Raw genomic sequence first — 26,085 nt, forward strand, 5'->3', positions numbered from 1 at the left:
ACCTGTTCACCACCAGGAAGGAGTCGCGATCATTGCATGCCTCCTTGTGAATCATTCGACAGCATTCGAGTGGATGTGTTTCTAGTTGTTGGCTTGATAGACTTCTGTGAATCTGATTTCAAAAGCTGGTTGAAGATTGGGGTTTCCACCAGGAGATAAGCTTAATGTGAATATAAACAGGTGAGACAACGATATAAGATCGACCAAAGGCCTGCTATAAAGTTATATCTTGCTTCATTCTCCTTACACTGACGGTGAGCTGATACTGAAAACAATTTCTCGGGACCGTATTCCCTATTCACTTTGACGTATCGTAGAATACCTACTCACTGCCACTGGTCCTATCCTCAGGATCTACCTTATTGGCCACCCGCAATCCACGCTCCGCCCCGCTCGATATCATCAACTATCCTTTTAATCTTCAAACTATAATCACCTTCCCACCTTTCATACAACCCTTTTCAAAGCTTTCTACTTCTATCTCCCGTTTTAAAACAACAAGAGTACAACAACAACTCGTCGACCTCAAACCAAATCCAACAATAATACGTGCTTTACAAAGACTTTAACATCATATCGCATAATCAAGTCTCAAGAAATTAACCATCAAAATGCATATCTCAGGCATCATGAAGCTCTCCCTCCTCACTTTTGCTACTCTAAGCTTTGCTGCACCAACTCCGATTACTACTCCAATGGGCGCAGCGGTTGAGCACGCTCGTGCTGCTCAAGATGTTCCAATCAATCTTGTTGAGCTTAGCAACAAGCGTGATGGTCCTATCGATCTTATTCAACTTCCGTAAGTACCTACAATGAATTTTATTTCACAATCTTAGTGCCAACTTCGTGCTTCAAAAGTCCATACATGATAGGTCGCATTCTCTATTCTTGATAAAACAGATTGTGTTCCTCTGACTCCTCTGAGGGGTTTCAAGATGAGCAATTGCTAACTCCCTTGATCTTTTAGTGAGAAGCGCGATGGTCCCATTGATTTGATTCAACTTCCAAAGCGCGAGAGCCCAACTAACCTTGTTCAACTCACCGAGAAGCGTCAAGAGTCTCCAATTAACTTGATTCAACTTCATGGAAAGCGTCAGGATGCGCCAATTGATCTTTCCAAGCTCCCTGAAAAGCGACAAGACTCACCAATCAATCTTGTCGAACCGAGTAACCGCGAAACCACCAAGTATAGGTCCATCCGCTCTCGCAACGCCCAAGATGCTCCCATCAAACTTATCCAACTTCCTGAGAAGCGTCAGGATTCCCCCATCAACCTTGTTGAACTCAGCAACCGCGCCGAAACTGAGCTCCTAGCAGCACGACAAAATGACTGCGGTTCTTCACCTTACCAAAACCAAGAATGCAACGCTGGCACAGGCTTGAGCATTCCAGCATTTGCTGTAATCACTATGGCTTTATGCGCTATTATGGTTGTTTGATAGGGCTTGAAGTATTGGGGCTAGGAGGATCTTTATGGTATTTTGCAGGGCGTGTTATGGATGGAAGGATCTGAGGATATTTTCACATTTTGCTCATGGGCCTCACTTTGAAGGACTCATTATTGCTCTGGCGTTGCACTTTTACACATGTTTTTCGGCGTAGGTATGAAATTAGGGTGGCTCTTTTCATTTCATGGTGACTGGTTCACCAAGTGGATTCTCATACAATAGTTAGCTAGCTAAAACCCAATCTTAAGGTCGAGTGTCTTCCTATTCTGCCAGACCCTCGACATCTAGATGGCTAATACCTAGGTATACTTTTGCACAACCAATGAGTAAATAAATGATTTTTTACAATTTTAGATCTAAAAGTTTGATGAGTGCACTAAGGTACTGCCTTCGATATTCGATGTCAAGACAAAACATTTGTGGCTGTGATTAGAACTCCTTGGTTCATTACAAATGTAAATTTTTTATATAAATCTTATTCGATAGTCATCTTGTGATCTGACATTGAGATATCGGCTTTTCGAATGTATGGCTTTCATTTGGACACTTGGGTGATTGGGTATGTATGCTAGCTCTTGCACCCACATGGAGAATCTATGCAGTGCCAGGCAATCTTGATTTTATCATGCGGTGAACATCGTACCTAGAACAAACCCCAGTGATGATCATTCTCACCCTGCATACAAGATTTATTGCATATCAAAAATGTGATAGCCATGTGATGATAATGTGACAGAATGCGGGGTAAACCCAATCCATCTCCCGACTTGCATCTCCCGAGCACACCTCTTCGCATATCTCCCGAGTCTAACTCTTCCTCCTGCATCATCAACCAGTTTTAGCCATCTTGGCTATTTCCCAACCTTACGACAAGACATTCGCCAAACCTCCAGAACGTTCTGCTGCGGAAAAACTCCCAAACCTCACCCCATTACCCCATGTAGAATATTGAGACACCACTCTTCATGCATCTCGAATTTTTCACCTCAGCACTTCTCGCATCATGTGTCGCTCGCCATGTGTAAATTTCCCAATCTGGTATCACCAGGACCGAGCGATTGGGTAGCGGCCCCAGCTCTCGATATACCGGTGAAGAGACATGGATCTTCATGAATATTACCACCTGAATGTATATTGATACCACCATAAGCTTATCCCGATCCCAAACCAATTTACAAATCACACCGTACATCCACAATGCATATATCATGACTCCACGATAACATGATTATCCAAGTCCCCCAAGCCATACGAATTTCTCTCCACGGGAAGTGTGTGCTTGGTGGTGGTCACATATGCCAATCAAATAGCCCTATCCCATTTCTTCAACTCCCAACCCAAAGCCTGTATAGCTGACGCTTATCTTACATCCCAATCCGTATGTCTACATTCCAGACAAAACCTAGAAAGGAAAGATAGGCTAAAAGCACATGAACCGTTGTCTTAACCCAGCCCGCAGGACGGTAATCTTGAGGCTTAGGGGCGTAGATAGACGGTTTGTGATTTGTGAGCAAATTTTTCCTGGGGATGCGACTGTCGATTCTTAGTGGCGAAGTAGTAGTTATGTGGACTTTGACTGAATAGGCGATATAGGGGAGTAGATGAATGGGTAGCTGGATGAGGGAAGCTCTCGGGCCGTAATGTCGTATGGCTCTGGTTCGTCGTGTAGATACATTGGCTGTGGATATTGACGGGATGGTGAGGGCGAAAACAGTTCTTAATGCATGATATTTATGATCTAGTCTGATATACTACGTTCGGCATCCAACATTTAGTCTTGTGATTGCCTCGCAGAAAAAACATAACGTCAGAACTCCAAGTAAGATTCGGAGAAAGGCAGAAAGACAAATCCGATCCTGGTAGATTAGATCATAAAGTGCTTATCATATGAAACAAATGAATAAAATGTGAGGAATAATCTCCATGTGGAATCATAAGTTTACGTACGATCGATGTATTTGTTTATCACGGTAAGCTCAAGGTTCTTCCCTAAGCCCTGACTGTATCGAGTTCCGACAAATCAACAAGTAATTCTATGTACATCACACTAAATTCGTACGATTAAAAGTTGTATCTAGAACAATGTGCAGGATACTGTAGGATATAGCAAACTATATATTATGTTATGTGTGAAGATACTTCTTGACATGCATGCTGATATGCATGTAAGAATGATGATTGGCTTACTTTCCCCCAAATAGCCTGCACGCGTACGATAAGATCCAGTTACACATACACACATAAGCTCCCCAAAGATCAGACGAAGATATTAGATATCGAAATCTAGGAGCGCTTGTTTGTGAAAAATACATGTTGAGTGTGTATATGCTAAACCCAAGGAGCAGTATCGTGCATATGCAGTCTTCGTACATCTCATACCGTCTTAGCGGCTGTTCCCTCGACTTCTGTTTCAATCCCGTGTTGATGAGAAAAGGCTCTCTAGTAGGCCAACTTCCGGGTACTTTTACGACAACCGGACCAACACCACCCTGATTTCTGACCATTGGCAATTTTTTCCGCGGCTGCTCCGTAATGATAACAGTTTGCCCTATGTCTTCAACAAATGTTTCCAGCATAAATGCAAGGAAAGTATCGACATCGGAAAGGATCGACATGGCTCCCAGACTGGCTCGCACCACGCCCGTAGGCTTCCCATTGATTATCTCCGTGTTGTCAGATTCGCTACAGCGATGACCGGCTGACCAAGCTCGCTTGAAGTGCCAAGGTGCTACCTTGAGATAACTTGCGATGCCTCCAGGGTTGCAAAGCCCACCAGCTCTTACGTATATGTCTTTCCGGTTGGCTAATTGTTCTACTGTTGAATACGACACGTAACTACCGTCCGACCGTAGAATATTGAATGCTACAGTAGCACCCTGGGTGGTGGCGTCTGTGTAAGGGCGGACATTAGTTGCGTCATGGTATATTTCGCAAACAGGGAGACCATTAGAGTGGCGAATGTTTGATAGGCCTTCGAAGAGGCGCCGAGTGAGGAACATCGTATGCTTGGATATGTTGATCATTGAGCCATAAAGACTAAGGTGCACATCAATTGCACACCCCAGTGCGATAATCGAATGAAATGGTAATGTACCATCTTCTAATCCGTCATGAATCGTGGCATCTTTCCTGTGGTAAGATGCCTCATGTATTACCGTTAGAGACGATACTGTACCGCCGCCGAAGTACTTACGCCAAGTTAGGATATGTGCCGAATTCCTGCGAACTATCAGAGCTCCTAGATCGGGGAAGCCAAATATTTTGTAAAACGAAAGGACGGTAAAATCAGGAGACGCGTCGGGATCACTGAAGTCAAGCTGAGTTGTTGTCGCAAGGCCTGCAGCGTCTAAGAGAGAATAGGTATTCTGATGTGAAATGCGAGTCGACCCCCGTAATTTTTTACTCCAGGAGAGAGGTAGTCGACGACCAGTCATATTTGATTGCCCCGGAAATGCAAGAATTCCTGGCGTTTCATCATCTTCCCTTCTTCCTGGAAGAGATCTGTAGCCAAGTAGCCAGTCCTCTACTTCTTGGTCGCTTGTGAAGCAGTGATGCTGTCCATTGGTATGTTCTCGCGGACCAACGAGACTCGTATGAGCATCTTTATGATAGCCGTACCAAAATGATCCCGACGTCGAACTCTCTAGCGCCAAGTCTCTAAAGCTTTCTGCGACCAATTTGATCGCTGCGGTAGCATTTGAAGTGAAGACGAGGTCAAAATGAGTAGGATCGGCCCCAAGAAATCTCAATGCCTTTTCACGCACGGAGTCGACGACATGCCCCGAAAGTTGTGCTGGGGCTGATGCCGAGTGTGGATTTCCAAAGAGATTTTCCACCATCTCTTTGGAAAATTTGTCAATTAGAGACTTCGCATAGATAGCTGCATGTGTCATGATTAGCGCTCCGTAACTTAGATAATCATTCAGGACCAGAAGTATAAATCTGGCTCTCTGACGAGTAGTAAGGCAGAATATCAGAAATCATAACTCAAAATCGAAGGGATAATAGGAGTGATATTTTGAAGTCTTACTTGTGCCCGCATGGTCAAGATAAGTTTTCCCTGTTGTAATTTAGCGATTGGGGATTCTATCAGCTCGGAATCTTTGTCTAAACTTACCCTTCATCATAGGGTATTCTTCTTCTCTGAAGGCCTCAACCTGTCGGTTATATGCCATGGTGTTGAAATTTTGAGAATTCGGTTTTGTATAGAGACAGTTACAAGAAACTACCGAAGATAACTACCCATTTCTTTATGTACAAGTTCAGAGGACTTGGAGCAAGACGGGTTAAAAGGAAAAAAGCGCTCAGGCTAATAGTAGCCTGTGACCGTAGAGCTCTAAGTAAGCTGCTATTGGCGACACCTTAACTTGGAAGCACAGCCGTAAATTTTCAAGATGATTGCCGGAAAGAGAGAATGTTGGCCGTATTAGATCCAAGTAGATTCAACGTCTCTAAGTAAGCTGCTATTGGCGACACCTTTACTTGGAGGCACAGCCGTAAATTTTCAAGATGATTGCCGGAAAGAGAGAACGTTGGCCGTATTGGATCCAAGTAGATTCAATGTCTCTTGAAGCTTTTGAAGCAAGTCTGTAGGGCTAGTATTAGTCATCTAACTTACTGTTTGATTCCATCGTTTTCAACCTGTAAGCGGCCAGGGATTGCCTCTAGTAGAAGTTTAAATGCTTACTGTACTTAAAGGGAACAAGCCCATGATCAAGATGAGAAGAAAACGCTGACGTGCCGTATGAAAATAGAACCGGTAGCAATGGATATCCAAAAAAGGAAGTCGCCCGATCATGAAATGGCTGTGCACCAGCTCTGAATGGTGCCTATCACAAAGTGGTTTCCTTAGCGGATATGCCCGCTACCACAAGATTTCTAGGCGGCGCCCATCACTCACTGCCATTTGTCGAATTGACATGTTTCCTGCGAGTACCAACTGTAGTGTGGACCAGCTCAATCAATATTGGACAGACCGCGATCTCGTACGCCAACCTGAAGATCTGGACTTTTCAACGGGTGACATCCTATTTTTTCCTCTTCCATTTGTCAATCGCGCGAATGGTTTCAACAAACCGAGCGCAAGATATCTGCTCAGCTGAGAGAATTAACAATTCAACTCAGTTGTGATAATGAATTCGAACAATGGCACCTTGAGTACGTTCAGTGAACGTCGTGATCGATTCAAAATTCACTACCCTAGTCGTTGAGTAATTCTTGGTGAATATAGACCCATGAGCAGACTATTGATCTCGAGGATCGAGATATAGATTGGACGTGTGACGATTTCGAAACGTCAATATTACACACTAAAAAGCACCTTAATTGATGATCAGTACGCCTCTTCGAGCGTAAGTTCCACAACGATGAAGAACATATTTTAAGCCGTGTATTCTTAGGCGGTGATTGATGGCGTTTCAAAGATATCTCAGCTTGCATGCAGTGCCGATATCGTAATGGATGTTGAGCCAAGGGGCAGATTAATGATGATGAAATCTTCAGCCTTGTTGGGTTGGTAATCGATAGCGTGATACGAGGGTGTACAGGTGGGAAGGGATAGACGAATTGAGGCTCACAGTATCATCGAGTAAGTACCAATGTATCGTTGTTCCTGTGTTTGTTCATTGTTCGTTGTTCGTTGATTTAAGGACAAGCGCTTATCAGTGGGGAAAAAGCTCACTCCGATGCTGCGATAGTCGAGCTCAATAGCCTCCCACCGCAGAGCAAGCGCTTGCGACAAGCGTCAATTCGTAGCTGAATGATGTTGATTGGTTGAGCTTTGCTGGTACCTTGTGGGAGGTCGGCGACCATATGATATGGTCCCCGATTTATAAATTAATATTGTATACGAAGAACCCCTCGGAACTTAAAAAGAAAGGATATGTCGTGACAGTCAAGAGTGAATTAAAGTTTGGGTGTTACGCGCCTCAAGCTTGAAGTTTTGTGTTGCAACACTGAATTTGTGTTGATGTCAATCACGTGTGTACGTGAGGCCCAAGCAATTTGAGATATTATTGTCGGAACTAGAGTGCCACAATGTGAGCATTTCCTTGAAACCTGTCAAGTTATCCGACTTTGTTGAATTTTAATTTGCCTGTCTCTGTGAATCCATTACCGGTGAAGCAATGCCAAAGAAAATGGAGCAATGAGGATAGGTATGGTGAAAGACTCGCCGTGTTGACCAAACCCCGTGCTGGCCATGTCCATTTGTTCAATTCGCCTCGTATGCTGAGAATAAGTGCCAACTATTTGAGTGACCTGGTCTCAATTATCACCTTGAATGGCGGGACAGATGATCAGGTGTGCTCTCCGACTGGTCATATTACCTCTGTCTCTGCAATCAGCAACCAAGACGTATGCTCGCCCCAATCTTACAATCTCCTTCAGGCAAGCCATAATCAGTTGCCTACCTTCAAGTCGTTTCTATGAAAGGGACTTGTGGAGCACGGGTCAGTGTATGTGGAAGTCTGCATACTCAAGATACCTAGGTATTGAATGATCAGACTCTGCCACAAGACCTTCGAGAGGGATTTGAAGTACTGTCGTAAGACTTCTAGCACGTAGTCCAAATAGGTGTAGAATCTCCGCGCTTATACAGCATTTGAATATTGAGAGAACTGGCATCTTCCAAACCTTGGATAGAATCACCGGACATCGGTCTATGGAAGGGATTCTGTTCATCTGAGAGTCAATGCTGTAGGCACCTGGCGCGGTATCTTTCACTGTAAAACATTTAGTTTCAAAGCTATACACCAACTCTACCCTTACTGAATCTTGGCATACTCACCCTGCTTTAAAAAACTTTCTTCTCTGTTGCTGTGTTTTTGTGAGTTTAACAATCTTTAAATTCGAAGTTTGAACACGAGGAGAAACCTTCATTCGCTACGGATAGCCCTCCAAAGGAAAGTATGAAGCATTTGATATAGTGTGAAAACTACTGAATCGAATGCCGAAGTCGATGCTATATGAAGAACTGCTCCTGCCGGCACTTGGCCTGCATGATACACCTTCGGCGAATGAGTCGGGGACTGATGGTATCGGAAGAATTCTGGATGGCTAATATGCATTGTAGACAACTACGGGAGAAGGAAATCATGCAGGCAAGGTGCAGTCTGCGAGAAAGTCGACCTGACGGTCAATTGTCACTTCTGCTGTGTAACAATCATGCAAGGCACGGGTGCTTGACCTGAAAAGGCCGCAGATTGACTGTTGAAAGTATTTCAACCGATCATTAAGTGAGAAGATGGAATAAAACTACGATGCGCAGTTCCAATCGCGTTAAACATGAGATACGACCATGAACTTGAATTATTGATATAGGGTTCCATCATGGCTAGAACTGACTAGATATATATCTTGCTGGACCCAGCAGATGCGAACAAGCTGCCCATATTTATAGCAAAAACAAACCGGAAAGTGCTGTTATGAACAAGAAATCCTGATGTACTAAGTTGAGTAATATATTCGGTTGAATCTTATAATGCTGTTATTGATGTTGACCTGCCTGTAAAACTCCTTTCTTGGATTGACAACCACTGTAGATACCTATGCATGCCATTGGCGATTGCTACTGCAGCGACATGACAGGAGAGTTCGAGCACCCCCAATCCAGCGCAAATCGATTGATATGCATTCGAACTTGCATGAAGCCGGAATTCCATGCACCATATACAGACAATGTCAATATTCCTCACTTTTCCCAGTCCATGCTGGCATCACGACTTATGATCGTGAATCGTCAACATGAATGAAATGACTCGTGTTCATGTGTCTCAGTATCTTTGAAGTTACCTGAACAAGCTCTGTATAAAATTCATAGGAGTTATCGTGCGTTAGCGGCGCACAGTAGCCTCGTGTTTTTGAAGCAATTGTGGTGTTCTAAATTTGTGACGGCTGCCAATTTTGTCACCTCGGAAAATGACACTATGAGACATGTTGCAGTACCCAACACGGGGATTACGTCAAAACGGCCCTGGCATCCATCTACCTTAATTCGTACATGACTGCAGGTGTCAATCGGGATGAAACAAATATTAGTTCAAGTCCCAATTTTGGCGTCTCACTAAGATTTCCGGTCCTCCGCTTCTATAAAAACCAAGTGATTGAGAACTGTACGAAAAGAGTCTTGAAAAGAGAACTGCTGAAAGATCGCGACTTGGCCAAAGAACTCCCTAAAAGAGATGCGGGACGAGAAAGAAATAATTGTCTAACGTTGATTCAGAAAAGATATGTAATCGTAGCCGATATTACCATGGATGCGAGCTCCAATTTCATGTTTAGTGCGGTCGGATATCAGCATCGTACAAATTCGTGTTGGCGCTACCTAGCCTAGCTTCCCCCCAAACTAAAATGATCCAGGAACAACAATCTTGCAGTCGATCAAATCAGGTATTAAGTGTGGACGATGTGGCTATCATCTCAACCCCTCCTAATCCAAAGGGAAACCTGCTAGATGCTGACGCGTTTTGTCCTTGGAGAGTTTTTTCTTCAAAGATCCCTATTTCAGCGGTCAAAGAGAATGTCTAGTGACTGATATCCCCGCCACTAGTGGTTAACAATGGACATGTTCCGACTGGAACCAAGGCTTTTAAACCACGGTTAACGGCTTCATGCATTGAGATTACGTGTAAAATGTTGCAGAATCATTCCCTATTATGATCGCCAGGAATTCCATTCTCGACATGTGTTCCCTGGACCCGAGGGAAACATATAGAGGCAAGCTAAGTTGGGATGATGCTTATCAGATCGAAACCCCTCGGAAATCCGCTAGATAAGCTTGCTTGCTTCCGTACATGGTATTATGACGATCAAAAAAGTGAAAGATTTTGTTTGTTTGTTTGATCGCATTCGCAATAAGACATCCGGCGGATTTGCCTCCAATACGTCCATCACGGAAAGTCTTAGGTAGGTAGTGTAGATGATCAACTTCTCGAAGTTTTGAAAAAGTAACTGTCGCGAACCTCATATAGAATTGGATTGAAAAGGTATGCCGCATCGGATTTTGTTTCTGAAAAATGGTTCCAATCAATGCCGAATTTCGATGGCTCTTTTGCTTCCCTCGGCTTTGCCTCTATCAACCGATCAGAGCCATAAGATCGATCATCTCGTCTCTAGACCCCAAAATGGCCCCTGTGCCGCGTGAAATATATGTTCCATTGATTATGCCGCACATGTAGTCAGCTCGATCATGGATTTCAGGTCTCGAGCCTTATGGTCAACCCAATCAGTAAAACATAAGCCACAAGACTCAGCGTCGTCAAAACAACCACGGCATTCCCACTGGTCCTGAATTTCTTCCTTCCCATGCCATCCCCATCTATCTCGCTGAAGAATTGCCTGTTGCCCTCATACCTCCTATACAGGCTGACCATTAGAATGCCGGCTCCGTATGTCGCAAATAAGGCCCCAATACTGTAGAATTCGGCCGTAAAGATCTTTAATACTACCAAAGCGAAACTAAATTGTCCCAAAGCAGTCCTTATATATGCTCCCTCGAAGGTTCTTTGTGCGGCTCGAATTTCCACAAGCCTGTATTGTTTTCAAAACACGTCAGCCAGTGTATACATATACAAAATCCCGCACTACTTGTTGCTCATTTCAAGGCCAGAAGGGGGAATAAGAGGGGACAAACTCTTGCGCCGTTAAAATAACGGATCTCGCTCTGTGTAAGCGCAAATGTAATCTATCTTCCGGATGTGGCTCCAGAACATTTAGCAGGGTATTCATGGTGATGGTGGAAGTTGTACATAGTATAGAAATACTTTAGCACCAGTAGAGGTAGATGAGACTGGATAAATACCTCGAACATACCGACGAATCGGCTCAACCCATGAGTAGACATTCCGTAAGTACTTAGGTAATATACGAAGTAGGTAATTATACGGGACGGGGTACAGGGGGATTTGTTGAGGGCTTTGTCCGTATCACATTAAATGATGTGCTTGTTGGAGAAGTTCACGGCGAATGATGATGAGGTTAGAGCACGACATCACTCATGGTCCCATCTAGGTGCCTGAGGCATACGCAGTCTTAATTGCTCGCCATCAATACTCAGGCATTTATTTCATTTCAATGACCTCACATATATGTACATGTATACAAATCTGGCACTCATTCTTTGAGTCTTCTTGTCTTTTCGAATGCATAAAACCAGTGGGCGATAGATTAAATCCTGTCCATGTATCGCTACATTCATACAAATTGCCCAGGAGTGAAGCAATCTACTTAATCCCTGCCTTTTCTGATAATATCTCTTCCTTTCTGTTCATTTGTCTAATAAGGTGTCCATGGAAAATCCCCCGCCGTCATGAGATTACTTGGATGCATCCCACTTTAAGATATCAAAAAACCAAATGATAAACAAAAAAAATCGCTGTCTCTTTTTCCTCCTCAAAAGAATTATAGTAAAAGCCAGTCGCCATACCAGTCCGTTTAATATCGTTTCGCATGATGATGACCCCAATGTTCCGAGTAAAGAAATTCCCAAACTTTCTGTGTCCAGTATATACAAAAAGGCGCTTTCCGTCTTGTTCTTTCAGGACTTCGAGCGAGGTTACATTTATAATCGCGCCTGGCGAAAAGCCCTTATCGCTTTCGCTTTTCCCCGCCCAGATTTTACCCCAATCGCGAGAACTGTGGTATCGAACAGTCAATATATGCCGGAATAATAACCAATTCCATGCGCCAATAATCCAGAAACGTAACCGTGATCCGCGATGTGCTGTTGTTCGATTGAAATGTATTCCTTGTTCCGCTAACGGCCTGCTGCATGTGGCTGGCCAGCATAATAGACCCCGCCTCCAGAACTGCTATATCCGCCATATCCTCCCACACTTTCTTCTTCTTCCACAATGCGCTGTCCTCCTTGGGCACCATTCCAAGAAGCATATGTATCAACTCCAGGTGAGACTTTCGCATAACCGCCAGTATACGGTTGATTCCAGCCGGTGTAAGGTCCCGCCGACATGGGGGTTGCAGAATGTGTGTAGGCTGTTCCAATTGTTGACCCGGATGAGATCTCGGCGGCGGAATGTGGATGTGTAGTTGTGATGTTTGGCGGATATATTGCACCGTTTGAAGCACGGGTTCTCGCAGAAGCGTATGAATCCGGCGGGTTAGGAAGTCCATAAGCGGAATGTTGATGGCTGTTCTGCATTCCTTCCAAGTTGCTATACGAAACAGATCGCTGTGGTACTGGCCATTCCGGCTCTCTTGGATTTGTTTCAGGCTGACCGTGATGGCCTCTGCTTTGCCAGTTCTGCCCATTGGCAAGGTGCATGTTAGGGGTGGTGTAAGGTGAGAACCCTGGAGTCATTGGAGATTCTTGGGAGGCAGGCCAGTAATTTCCAGACATGTCTGCTGGAGGTTTGGTCCCTGGAGAGACTTCTGGTGCCATCCAAGCTGTTTGACCACCATTATAGTCAAAGTTACGTGATGAAGTGACGACTGGAGAACCCGTTAGTATGAAAATACATGGAAGTCAAATTACATACCCTTGTTATCGGGAGAAAAGCTTTCGTTCCTTTCTTTTTTGACCTGAGATCCTCCTAGGTTCTGGATTGATGGCATGCTTAGATGGTAAGGAAGATTAGGCTGCATGTCGGGTATCTGGCTAGATGGAATAGACGGTGAAGATGATTGAGAGGTTCCTCCAGTTCCACTTGGGGCTTTGGAGCCTCGACGCTTAGGTTCTGGCTGAGGCTGTTGGTCGACTGGATAGAAATTGCATTCCTTTTTTAATCTAATGCAATTTGAGCATCGATTCTGAGGATCTGCTGGAGCCGGTATACATCTAATCTTGCGTCGACGACAGTGACCTATGACGATAAGTTAGCATATTCATTAAACTTTCGCTTCGTCTTAAAAGATAGATCGCATCTGTCTTCGATAGACGAGAACAAATCTTACCACAAGCTACCGACGTTCTATGATAACCTAATTTGTTTCTTCTCTTATCATTAACCAAGGCCAAGGCAGCCGCATCAGTATTGTTAGAGGTTCTGATATTTGGAGTAGACATTGATCGTTTTGCTTTGGATTCTTTTGTCGCTTTTGATAAGGAAGAAGCTTCAAGTTCCCGGGTAGATGGAGATGGCCCTTGCCCATGTAAAGGTGAGTGAGATCGAATTGGTTCCATATGATGATCGTAACTGGGCATCATATTTTGGTCGAGACCTTGATTCATGGTATGATACGGGTAGGCCATTGGGGATATCTGATTTGGATTTCCTCGTGAGAAGTTGTGATGTGGTAAATCGGCCATACTCCAGGGACTGGACTTGGAGCTGAATGGACCTTGAACAGAGACGGCCATCAATCGAGGCTATTTTCGCGTATGATGTCGAGTGCCAGTGAATATCTTCCCTCAATAAAATAACTGTTTGTCGCCAAAACTAAACTTTTCCACGACTTCGACGATAACTGACACCAAGAAGGAAAAGTCTTATTTCTGAAGATCAGGGAATAATTATACAAACATTCACTACTTAACGCTTTTCAAATTTAGTTAAAAGATACCCCAAGGGTGGATTGAATCCGAAGGAGCGAGCTGACAACGGAATTATGTTTGATGAGGTCGAATTAAGCAGGCTGCGGCACTTTTTATTGGCGTCGAAAGTTGGTCTGGGGACAGTCGAGCGGCAAGAAAACGCATTAATTCCAGTTGCGCACCGATTTCAGGGACTTCACGAGCCCATTATTATTGATCTTCAGGTATGTAATATGCAGGATGATAGGTGAATCGAAGGGAATCTGTGGCTTGAGGTGTGGTAGAAAGAACTGACTACTCGTGCCAGGTAATTCCAAGCGGAGAGAAACAATGCTTCTTGGGGGGATAAGCAGCCCGTGGGAGTTGAATAGCCCTGACGACGAATGGGAGAAGAGGAATGCACGCCACAGCAGGACAGTCTAGAAATCCTATTTTTTTAGGGTTGGGCGTTGAGATATCGGAAGTTATAAACGATGATTACAATTCTTCAACAGCGAGTTTGTGGCCAAGAAAATGATCGTTGAGAAATGAGAGAGAAAAGATGGAAAGAAGTATGACAAGTCTAAGCAATTTTTGATTGACGTTGGTTCTTTCGAGAACGATTTAAGATGTGTGGCAAGGAAGATGGTAAAGCTTTCTTCAGGAAGTATAATCTATACAAAGGGATCAACAAATCTTTCTGGAGGCCATGCGACGACACCAACCAGCAGCTCCACCCCCTGGGCATTGGCAACCCGGATCAAAAACGAATGCCTGTCAGCTCCAGCTCCATCTACAGCCCTAGCATGCCTTACTATGTACCTGGTATCCTGGTATCCTTGTTCTTCTGGCGCCATCGTTTCTATTCTGATGTCCTACCTAGTCCATATTCTACTGAACGTCGGTGGTTATCTTGGTCCGCTAAACCATATTGCACACTCATGGGACATTATCATACTAGGACTAATAGTGTCAAATCTCAAGAGAGACAATGCTCATTGTGGCTCGATAAAGGAAGGCTCTAGAGTGGAAGTATACCATGATGGGACCAATCCCGGTGAGATTTGGATCATTTTGGGGAATGCAGCAAGATTCGGAAGCAGTTGCGAGAGCTTTTAGCAAACAAAGAATAATGACCCATTTATTCGGTAATTATTCTTGGGATCTACCATGCGTGGATTGGCTATATTGATATAATATGGAAAGTGGGCTTTCTTTCGTTCGTCGGGGGTGGATTGGAATTTGGAAAGTTCATCAATAGAGTTTGTCGTGCATATCAGAGGTTTCTCGCATATTCATTGAACAAGGTATTTTCCTACTTTTTCCTGGTCCACTAACTACAGAAACTACAAAACTCATCATTCTATAAGTCAATTCACCTAAGGATTGGTCTTGAAAGCTGTTATGAGCTAACAGTTGGCGGGTACCGCCGCTTAACACCCTGACAAACCTGTCAAGTGCGACCGATAGTCCATATTTGGTGCTGACGACTCGCGCGAATCGGCGAGCTTCATAGCTATTTTGTTCGATAGTACAGTATTGTATTATCAAACGTTAGTATGCAGCCACACCAATAAATTTGAATTGCCTCTAAGGAGCGTGTCGAGCCTAAGTTGTAAAACTAAGACCACATACGCCCCGGCTCCTGGCTACCTATTGCTCGAGCGAAGATTACTTGCGGTTTTCTTCAAGCGATGAATATGTTCCGTACATATTTAAAGAAAAGTTGACAGCGGTTGATATGCTTCCTATGGTTGCACTCTTCCTTCATTGATCTTCCTACAACGCCGAGTGACGATGATTTGCAGAATGCATCGACGCTCCTTGTTAAAACAATTTAATGAAATCCAGATCCGAAGAATAGTCCAAGTCTTTGAGATGGATGCACATCTAGTTCCGCACTATCGTGGATTTACCTCTCCACACAATGGCACACACTCAACCCACCCTCTCAATACAAGCCCCTTGACCCTTGGAGCTTTTGGTGGTACCAAGGTCCAAATGAAGTAATACCTAGGTATCATTCGGAACTATTTGTGTTCTTTGAGAATACGATGTATTTTCCTGTATTTTTTTCTTACATTTATGCATACCAACACTTTAACTTTCTTCTAGATCCGATACCAGCATACTATCAAAGCGAGCTCCCAAATCAGAAACCCCAACTCCGTTACTTCAGATCGGGTATTACGAAAGGCATGAAATGGGTAAAGGGTAAATGACTCTTGGCCTGTCCACCGCTATCTTCCATTTCAGAGATTTCATCTTGTCCTCATTGTCAATTTTAGCTGACTTTGTGTATCCCTTCTAAGTTTCAACGAAATGCTATGAGGGAAACAGCCCCGGTTCTAGTCTCCGAGCGTGTCAGCGGCTGGGCTCTTTTGGAGATTACGGAGTAAAAGTGTTGCATGGATCATAAACACCCCTAACCTCACCAGACATTTCAATAGGATCTTCAAAGTCTCCATAGTGGCCGAAGCCTTGACCATTTGTTGCTGTCGATCAATCTAAGCAATCATGATCTTCTAATTTGCTGGGTTCATTTGACTTCATTTTCTCAGGGTTCATGGTATGAAGTTGGGTCGTGATTTTATGGTAGTGATATGGATGTGCCCGGTGTGGTAGCACAGCCGTGATGTTCTAGCAAATGCACACCTCTACACGTGGAGATTTCCTTTTTCTTGGTTTAAATTTCATGCAATACACCTGTACTGTACATCATTCAGCCTACATTCGGTATAGCCATGTTGCACTTCAGTGATGCACACAATACACAATTTATTATCTGGTAAATGGAACATACCTAATCATTATGATTTTGAATTTTTCAAAAAAAGGCTTTTAAGTTTTAAATCACTTTGAAGCCTGTATGAAGCCTCCAATCTGCTTCGTAATATTGATACATGCGTCACAAGCGAGCACAATACTGAAGATCCTTCTAAGCTATTTTCCATGATACTGTAGTCCGATCCCTCATCCAAGCTCTCGGATTCTCACACCCGGAAACTATCACCCATTGTGAAAATGTACGGGTATTACTTTACTCGTATGCTTCGTATTTCTCCTACACTATCTCGAAACTCTTGATGGGATGGGCTGTGAACAATGACACTTGTATGTAAAATCTATGCTCATTTCATTAATTCCGGAATTCAATATTGCTGCAATATTTCGCATCTGATCGCCGATGATTCGAAGACCTGCTCAATCAAATCGATGCATGCATGATATTACAATATGTCGTATGTGCACATAAAACATTAACGGATTTATTTATAGGATTATTCGAGTATTGCGTTGTACAGGCACATGCAGACAGCCACGGCAACCACCACACCACACACCTCGGCCATTGAACCATTCTATGGGGTTGCATGAAGCATGAAAAGCGTGTTTTGCTCGTGGGTACCTTTCTTCAGGAACAATCTGAACGGGAGGTTTGTCTTGGAGGGGAAGTCAAAACCGTTGAGTATCGTACTTGAATCCATCACATTTTTTAGACACAGGATGAACCCCATATGAAGAAAAGCGTTGTGATGTTATTTTTCCCTTTCCCGAGCCCATCTGGGACTGTCGCTAAAAACCCACCTGTACCAACAAAGTCAACAGAACGCCATTCTCGGAAGGACAGCTTCGGCTTTCTCTACACACTCAGCTCAATAGATACTAGGTCATGGCAATAATTGATATCATCCGACCAAAATTACCAAGTTCAGCGATATTCAGCAAGAATCAATGATTTATTTTTCAATATAAAATGAAAGCGATGGCCAGATCGTCGCCTATTCGTGGGGTTTTGGTGGACTGGTGGACTTTTGACTGGTTTGTGTGGGTTCTAGTCGAACTGAGATGAAAAGTGGGAGGGAAGATGCAGCTTGCAGCTTTCTTACTCGTGCGTCATGACCACCATATGTGGGGAGAATTTCTTCGCCGTCAGCAATACTCTGTGAAAAGCTTCAAACGAGGCAAACGAAGAAATCCAATGCAACATCAATAATCATACAACATACACAATCACACACATCACACTGACTGTACTGTACTGTACTGTACAGTCTGTACGAGATCATATCGGCATACACGATTACCAACCTGCTGTTGAATGTATGTAATCGATATATTTGATAACGCTCGATATTTTGGTGTTAGTGGATGGCGAGCGACCATTACGAGGACAAAAGGTCTAAATAGCCGATGCTACCTACCTGAGACCGCTTCTACTTTTCCCACATGGCATGCATGTTACAGGCTTAGGCCTCCGAAGCCACGATGATGACACACTATTGCACACCGTAATATCCATCAATTTAATCTACTTAGACCTCAAATAATCTTCGGCTTTTGGTGGTAACCCTCATATTCTCACACTAGGGCGCCATCGAGAAGTTTCAAGCGAGAACTTCCAAGGATTTTCGTCTTTCTGAGTATGTAAATGGTTACAACGACCGAGAAAATCTCCGACCACATGGTCAAGGAGAGCAGGCCTGAAAAAACCGGAGAACAAGGACCTCGAGACCCCAAGAAATAAATTCAATTTCATTTCAGCCTCCCAGAAAGTGGTCTTGTCCATTTGAACTAATACAAGTTAACACATTTCCCATGCCCAAAAGGAGGCGTACAAAATCTGCAGTTGGTCTGCAGTGGGTTCTGCTTTCATTGGATTTCAGCTCCCTTTGAAACAAGAGGCGTGGGAGATCATGCCTATTTGCAGAAGGTCAAGATGAACCTTCCTTCGAAATTCTTATATTATTGTAGACTAATGGACAGGGCCTGTCTCCTCTTTGTCCCTGTCTTGTTACTTCCCTGGTATCCTTGACTACCATGAGACTGCGAGTCTGCAACGATGGCCAGGTGTGAATGGATTCTAGAAAAATTGCCTAATCGTCGATCTTTCCACGGTTGCGGCTTCCTCCCGCATGACAAAATCCATAAAGGAATTTTACGATGCTAAATTCAGTATAAGACATACACGGAACCCCTGGAGATCACCAACATCCTTATTTCCTCGATACTTCTCAGAAGGTCTTTGCATTCTTCCGCGACAGAAAGGGAAATCTTGTGGCTTCTCGAGGCTCATTTGTTTCCTTTCCAGTATCTCTTATCTTGCCCCAATTTCCCTTTCCGTCACTTTATCTATGATCTCCTCGGTCCGATCTTACATGACAAGCCGAGAGACACCTATTAACAAATCTTATAGTCATGGATAAGTTTTGACTGTAGCTGTACAAGGATTCTACTCCATAATGAAGAGCTAACCTTGAATTGCTTCAATTTACAACAAACGTCCAAGAACACCATCCGATCTTATACCGGCGCATTGTGATATCACTATTCAAATCAACGATCACTCGCTACGGATTATAAAAACCTCGACGTTCGAACTGGGGCATTCCGGTGACAACGGGGATATCATTGGTGAAGATGTTTTGAAGCTTGCTGTGCATGGCCTAGATTAAATGCTTAAACTGCTGCCTGAATGCGAGGTCAAGGATTACAAGGTTCAATCACGCCCACCTGTTACCAGCTACTCCTTTCTTGAATATTCAACATGCGTTTTGAACGTATTTTGACCAGTCTCGAAGTCACAGCGACCTAGTTTGCTGTCACAGGACATACGGTTACAATTGCCAATCTTCTAATACACTATATATAGATTCAAAATTGGGGCGACAGCGTTGTTCAGCCTGCCTTGGAATCAAATCGAGGAGGCGAAAAGGTACTCAACCAGCCATGGTGTGCTACATCACGAAATGCGGAACGCGGCTGCTTCCAATCGATTCATCTTCAATACATCTAACTATCATCTGATGGTGTAAGAGTATTAGAGGAAGGATCCAACTTCAACAGTGAGCCCTGTCGAAGCCCCAATGAACGATGAATCCGTAAAGAAGATGACTGCTGGAAAAACAAGTAGAGGAAAAACTAGGTGATGAACTTCTTCAATGATGCGGAGATTTGAACGTGCGTAGACGTCGCAATTTCAATAGAGGTTTATCCGTTGGCGGGGTCTCAAGCCCCTTGAGACGCCATGCAGTTTCATGGCAGCAAATGCTTCTCCCTTTTCTTTGGTGGTTTATCTCGAACAATACTCCCGTGCCCTGGCAGGAAAGGCTCAAAAGACACAACTGTGAAGTTTTAGACATGTTGAATCTCATAGAGGTCTGATATTGTAAGACACTGGCTCCGAAACACTGTCTCGATTACCATTGCACTCGTAGCAACTTCATTAACAGCTTTCATGTCGGCTTCTTAAATGTCTGAAGTTCAATCACTTCACCGGTTTGAATGTGCCTTCAGTCGTACGAAGAATCCTGAAGTTGTGACGAGAGTGAAGTAGTTTGTTCGTCGTCTGACTGCTAAGCTAGCGATGTAAGGGAGAGAGTAGCTGGAGCTTATATTCTTCTCAATGATTATATGCGACATCAATGTATCGATTCGTTCGACGTTGCATCATGGTGGGCTTCAAGTTTGAAAAGGCTCGCAGTCTTGCAGATGTCTTGGGGGGTTTCATCCCTCCGCCTTGTCAAGTTTTCCATGAAAGATCTCAAGACTTTCTGTGTACATCCAAGCTAACGCCTCTGTCTTTCAAGCGTTCATGATGCAAGAGTAAGTGAGGGTAAGAGGAACACAAAGTTGAGTTATGATTTCGCCATTGTCTTTCGTCATTATCTTGCTAATGCTGTACCTCCATTTTACCATTGCATTAAACTCTTCGAAAGATGTCTTACCATACCGTAGTTGAGCCAGTCGTTATAATGGTAATAAAAATAGCACTCTGAGATGCTACATTGACTGGAGAATGTCAACTACTTTCCATTGCTAAGAATGGTATGAATGCGACCCGTCTGACGTCTCTGAAACCAGAACTAAACACCAATCGCAAAATCTACTTACTGATAGCTTCTCTATCTTCAATTCACTTCACACAAACAATATGATGGGTGGTTATAAGGTCCGCTCCAGGGTTTCCACGTCGAAGACCAGGATAGACTTCACATAATCTCCATACAGTGTCCTCGTTATGAACACAAGGCGAATAGAAGTGAATGGAGACTACTCAGTCAGACGGGCGCCTATTTGGAAGCCCAAAGCATCCAGCATATTACTGCCCAGTAGTTCACCGAGTTCCCGAGTTATAACATCCACCATCCTTCTCATCCGATTTACGCTCATGTCGAAGGAGGCTTTGTGAGGATCAGGATCTCAACATCAATGAATCTGCCTTGCATAAATGACCCGATCGAGAGAGGTGCTTGGAGTCTGAGAGGATCTTGTTAGATCTCTGCCTACTCGCTGGCATCTCGATGTGGGTATTTCAAAGGGATATGAATACTAGTGTAAATCTACGGGGTTGTGAAGATGAAAGGATGATAAATAAGACGCTCTTGTGTGGATAGATCGAGATTTCGTCCCATACGAGTCTAAATGTTCATCACCTAACCTTAAGATATGCAGACTATCAAACTTCTTGGGGGCTTTTGTAGATTTTAGAGAGAATTGCTTGATTACATTCTTATGTCAATGTTTTCACTCTGTTCTTGTTCATGTGCTAGTATTATCAGTGTTCCCTAACTACCTCTCCACAAGTCTCAAATCTCAAGTCTCAACTCTCAACTCTCAGATACTAGTTAGCAGTAGTAATGTAACATGATATACATGCGATATACATATGCTTCTCTCGTATCTCATATCTCAAATCTCAAATCCAACCACTCAACATCTTTCCACTCCTCCACCCTCCACCCTCCACATCCCTTCACATCTAAACCCTCACTCCCGCAAATCCAGACCTATCTCTCAACAAAAAACCCTCCTAACGTTTGCCATCCACACATCACCAACAACAACTTCCCATAACTACACTCATGGAACTGGGCCACCATACCGGTCCAAATTTTCCAATCGTACAAATTTCCAGCTACCCAATTCCTAATCCCATCCATCAACCTTGTATTCTATTCCCTAAACACAAATCCCAAATACACCACACACCCATTCCCATTCCCATGGATTCCCGTCCCCTACTCCCCTCTAGAATCCACCTCACTTCATCCGTCCACAAGTTGTATATATACCTAGATACCTAAGTAGGTACATAATGTAAAAAAAACTACCATCACCACAAATTCCTGAAGTCTTCTTACATAAGTTAATCTATACTAATCTAATAGTCTCATACCATAATCTGCCCATCGAAAACCCCCATCTCTCCTTTCCCATTCATTCCAAGAAAGAGATCCTGTTCCCCCCCCTTCCCCCCTTCACTCATTCAATCGCAACACTTCCAAACCCCCAATCCTATTCTATCCCCTTCTCTTGCATATCGAGATATCGAGATATCGAAATACAGAAGTCTACATATATATTTTACATTCATTCATACGCTAGTATGACGCTGTGAGTGAATTTCTTCACTTGGAGATTCAGAGGGCTGGTCAGTATATGTAATCTTAAGTAGTTTTGGACTCGATCGAGACTCTCAAGTAGATATGCAAGAAAAGCATTTGAACGAGAGGAGGGGTGAGTGTGAATGATATTTAGATTGGGGACGAAGGTCTGGAGAGGGAAAAGTGAAGGGAAGAAAAGATGGTGAAATGGTCCCGGTATAAGTGAGAGATGACTCTGCGAGTCCTTTACTTTCCTTAGGCCTTCAGTATAGAATTGTATCAAATATCAAATCACCAAGTGAATACTGACGAAAGTCCGGGCAGGAAAATTCTTTCAAGTCTTCATTATATTGCTCTATTTAGTTTTAATGTTTCCTCTAGAACTCTTCTATCTATATTTCTATACACGACAAAACCTCACATTCTATATTCGTCCGGTGTACATAAATGAGGTCCGAGTCCAAACTCCGGTCTTTTACCCACCTCTAAACACCAACCCCAGAATCTGTCCCATTTTCCCAAGTAATCGTCAGCTAAACCATGTCTCTTACATTCCCAATGGGCCCCATAGAAGAACACCTTGAATTGACCAAAGTCCTCACACTATCACTCCTCGGCCTCAACGGCCACTCCCTATTTTCATATACATCGTTCGTCAAATTCCTCATACTCAAACACACACTCCCACTACCGAGAGGCCACTTCATCTCCTCTATTTCCGTCATCGACTTTGTTTTGCTTCTCATCTCCACCTCTGTACCCTCCATGTTTTCATCCGGAAGCTCTTCAACCGTAACATGTACCCCCGCTTTCTTCTCTCTCTTCTTATCTCCCGATTCCCCCTCACAAAAAAATTCCTCATCCACCTCCATGATGCCAAACCCCGACATCTTCAATCCTCCCATCACGCCGACGCTCCCCATTCTCCCTCGACCCATGCCAAGTGTGCTTCTAGAACTTCTTGCACTATCCAAAAGAGTGCTGCAAGTAAACGACGTAAAACTCGAAACCCTCGAATCTTCATCAAAAGCCGTATATGTAGAATTTGAATCTCGATATGTAGAAGCTCGTTTATTGGCCATGAGATTCATATTATATATATAATTTGGTCTTTCTGTATAGGCAGTTCTGTATGGTTGGATTTGACCGAGAGATGCATTGGGACAAAGTGAAGAGAAAGCTTTGGGGAAGAAGAGACGGAGAAGAGGGCGGAGAGTCGCACCACTGAATGCAATTATTCCGAGTCCGGGCTCAATTGTGGACCACTGGATAACAATTAGTATGGAGAAATTAGAACGCGGTTGAAATATCGCAGATGCACATACGATAGCTATATCTGTGGTTGCGTACAGAAAATCATTCGTGATCGGCACGTCTTTGAGAAAGGGTATACGTATTATTGTTGCGATTCCAGCTCTAATTTTACATATCAAATCTCATTCACAGTTTGTACATTTAAGAGTGACTTACAGTAAACCAAGAGAAAGAACACCGGAGATAGAGAGTTTGGCCTTCATACTCATCTTCGAATCCCACATAACCCAGATAGGCAAGAGACCAAGCGTCCAGTCCACAGTAAATCCTATAACGGAATGTGCTACGCTGGCTGCTGGAACTATGCTGCTATCTATGCAGGAGCCTGTTGCACCTTCATATTGCTTCCAGAAATAGTCAAATGGGGTGCATTGACAAAAAACGAGAACAATGAAAATTATGGTAAAAATAATGACAGAGGCTTGGGTTGCGTAGATGATGCTCTTATGCAGTGAGCGAGTGGATAATCTGAGAAGAAATACAGAGATCGAGAGGCGGACAAAAAGGGTTGTGAGGGCATAAAGGCTTCTGAGCAATATGTTAGCGATGGTTTAGAAGTCGGCCTGTAAGCTGGAATGTAACAATGCAACATGACAAGTTTTCTCGAGACAAGAAAGGCGGCACACTTACTCGTCAAACCACCATACCTGGAGAGCTATGGGGAGATCTTCACGTGAAATCTGATCGGTATGTTGTCCATTCCCGAACCTTACAGATTGTAAGCCTGCTGTGCCATAGAGAGTGTATAGAAACTAATTCTATTAGTCAAGTGAATGAATTTTGAAGGAAGAACTGACGAGTGACACCGTAAGCAAAGAATCATCAAAACTCCAAGATTTCGTGATGAACAAACGGACAATAATCCTAAGAGAAACGAATAGCCACGAAAGTCCCATAAAGACACAAATAATAACAGCTGAACAACATTTAGCATTGATGAGAACCATCTATCATGTTGCGATGTAAACTCACCAATTTCAGGACCTCGATCTTCCGCCATTGTATAACAATAACTGACAGGACCAGATATCACAATCAATTATGTTTGAAGACATGAATTCTCCACAACAGACCATATTTCTCATGGGTTTTAATGACATTTACATGTATTAATATCGAGAAATACCATCTAAGAAACGGGATGAATGCACTAGAGATTTTCTCCATATCTATACATGTGCATGCAACTTCGTGCATTCGTGCATTCAACCGTTACTATCCAGTATGGTATTTTGCTAAAGGCTCTTTCGTAGGTGGACATATAACTACCATCGCACTCAATAAAGGCAAGATCTTCAGGTACGCGTAAATAACGTTTGTGATTCGATAAAAAAGTCTAGTTCGACTTTAGTACACGAGCTAATGCCGGTAGGAAGCTAAAGTATCAAGCGAGACGGAAAGATGGGTATCTTTTGTAATCGAGAAGTCTACTAACGCCACAAAGCTATAGTAGTGAATACGAGAGGCCCCATTGGACCTAAATTTATTGAAGAGGATGAGATGGTTCGGATGCAGAGAAGAAATGTAGGAGTGCGGTTCGCTCAAAATTGGCTTCAAGATTGACTTAACGATTGAACCACCAACTCCACGTCCTCTTACGGACTGTGTACTGGAGTGATGCTCCCCATAATTGAAGCAAAAATGCACCAAATGAGGTACAGATATCCGTCATTGAAAGAACTTGCGTCGAAACCCAAAATGAACAACACAGAATTGACATGCATCATGACCCCGGTAAAGGATATGGTCGTCGAAATGACGCACGCCTACTACGTACGATTGTTTGGTAGTCCTGTGCCTTTGGTTCCTTAAGTTGACAAGATTTTGGGAGCGGCCGATAAGTCTTCGCGGCTAATGAATTGGGGGAGAGGCGTGCCGTGCCGCAGGCTTGCGGATTTCAACGCTTGGGAGACGGGCCCACGGAAATAGCAAACAAAACTCTCGGGCTGTTTAAACTTTATTCCTCATCTAGATTGTAGTATTCTAGGTGGAAATGACTGCCGACCAAGAAGAAATTTGCGATGAAGGTATCCAAGTCTTGGCTAAAAGTGGCCAGGTTCCCGTCCCAAATTTAGTAAATTTCAAGACTGCGTCGGAGTGAAATATTTTCTCCGGTCAATTTCCACCCTAAATTTCTCCTTAAGCTTTCCAAAAAAATTGTATTTCCTGTCTGTTGCCCGAGTCCAGCAAGTCACAACGATTTGTCATGGCTGTTGAGAATTTTGGGCGCATGATGGCAGTTCCATTTTCAGCCTTCCAAATTGTTGATAGTGGATGATATAAACTCACTCTATACACAATTCCATTCAGTGAACCCAAAATAGGAAGTATCAAAAAGTGGAACTACTTTCGTACATGCCACATAACCCGAATTTGGTGCATCACCGTATCAGACGAAAAAACCTTATCCTAGAATCACTGAGTCTAGATTCTTTGAAGTCATGAGCGGCAAGAAAAAGCTTGTTCTGGA

General features: G+C 43.5%; 7 protein-coding genes across 7 annotated transcripts; 1 reads left to right on the top strand and 6 right to left on the bottom strand.

Moving 5' to 3' along the window:
• Nucleotides 1-410: 410 nt before the first annotated feature.
• EAE98_002866 (uncharacterized protein) lies at nucleotides 411-1,865 on the top strand. The gene is made up of 2 exons (XM_038950486.1): nucleotides 411-799; nucleotides 968-1,865. The coding sequence occupies exons 1-2, from the start codon at nucleotides 612-614 to the stop codon at nucleotides 1,437-1,439; spliced, it is 660 nt and encodes a 219-aa protein (XP_038813015.1). The 5' UTR covers nucleotides 411-611; the 3' UTR covers nucleotides 1,440-1,865.
• A 1,572-nt stretch (nucleotides 1,866-3,437) lies between these two features.
• EAE98_002867 (uncharacterized protein) lies at nucleotides 3,438-5,623 on the bottom strand (the record flags this gene model as incomplete). The annotated part of the gene is made up of 4 exons (XM_038950487.1): nucleotides 3,438-3,495; nucleotides 3,828-5,328; nucleotides 5,479-5,508; nucleotides 5,566-5,623. 4 exons carry the CDS (start codon nucleotides 5,621-5,623, stop codon nucleotides 3,438-3,440), a joined length of 1,647 nt encoding a protein of 548 aa, XP_038813016.1.
• A 329-nt stretch (nucleotides 5,624-5,952) lies between these two features.
• Nucleotides 5,953-6,369, bottom strand: EAE98_002868 (uncharacterized protein; the record flags this gene model as incomplete). The annotated part of the gene is made up of 3 exons (XM_038950488.1): nucleotides 5,953-6,035; nucleotides 6,136-6,277; nucleotides 6,349-6,369. 3 exons carry the CDS (start codon nucleotides 6,367-6,369, stop codon nucleotides 5,953-5,955), a joined length of 246 nt encoding a protein of 81 aa, XP_038813017.1.
• Nucleotides 6,370-7,898: 1,529 nt separating this feature from the next.
• EAE98_002869 (uncharacterized protein) lies at nucleotides 7,899-8,709 on the bottom strand (the record flags this gene model as incomplete). The annotated part of the gene is made up of 2 exons (XM_038950489.1): nucleotides 8,236-8,709; nucleotides 7,899-8,211 (listed from the first exon to the last, which is right to left on the bottom strand). Exons 1-2 carry the CDS (start codon nucleotides 8,325-8,327, stop codon nucleotides 7,899-7,901), a joined length of 405 nt encoding a protein of 134 aa, XP_038813018.1. The 5' UTR covers nucleotides 8,328-8,709.
• A 1,650-nt stretch (nucleotides 8,710-10,359) lies between these two features.
• On the bottom strand, nucleotides 10,360-11,388 carry EAE98_002870 (uncharacterized protein). The gene is made up of 3 exons (XM_038950490.1): nucleotides 11,248-11,388; nucleotides 11,080-11,147; nucleotides 10,360-10,976 (listed from the first exon to the last, which is right to left on the bottom strand). The coding sequence occupies exons 1-3, from the start codon at nucleotides 11,287-11,289 to the stop codon at nucleotides 10,643-10,645; spliced, it is 444 nt and encodes a 147-aa protein (XP_038813019.1). The 5' UTR covers nucleotides 11,290-11,388; the 3' UTR covers nucleotides 10,360-10,642.
• An 813-nt stretch (nucleotides 11,389-12,201) lies between these two features.
• On the bottom strand, nucleotides 12,202-13,761 carry EAE98_002871 (uncharacterized protein; the record flags this gene model as incomplete). Its single annotated transcript, XM_038950491.1, has 3 exons — nucleotides 12,202-12,893; nucleotides 12,941-13,264; nucleotides 13,356-13,761. 3 exons carry the CDS (start codon nucleotides 13,759-13,761, stop codon nucleotides 12,202-12,204), a joined length of 1,422 nt encoding a protein of 473 aa, XP_038813020.1.
• Nucleotides 13,762-22,834: 9,073 nt separating this feature from the next.
• On the bottom strand, nucleotides 22,835-24,615 carry EAE98_002872 (uncharacterized protein; the record flags this gene model as incomplete). Its single annotated transcript, XM_038950492.1, has 6 exons — nucleotides 22,835-23,566; nucleotides 23,627-23,717; nucleotides 23,772-24,143; nucleotides 24,246-24,367; nucleotides 24,413-24,531; nucleotides 24,588-24,615. 6 exons carry the CDS (start codon nucleotides 24,613-24,615, stop codon nucleotides 22,835-22,837), a joined length of 1,464 nt encoding a protein of 487 aa, XP_038813021.1.
• Between the last annotated feature and the right edge of the window lie 1,470 nt (nucleotides 24,616-26,085).

The sequence above is a fragment of the Botrytis deweyae genome (assembly GCF_014898535.1).
Source record: "Botrytis deweyae strain B1 chromosome Unknown BDEW_005, whole genome shotgun sequence".
Classification (NCBI taxonomy): domain Eukaryota; kingdom Fungi; phylum Ascomycota; class Leotiomycetes; order Helotiales; family Sclerotiniaceae; genus Botrytis; species Botrytis deweyae.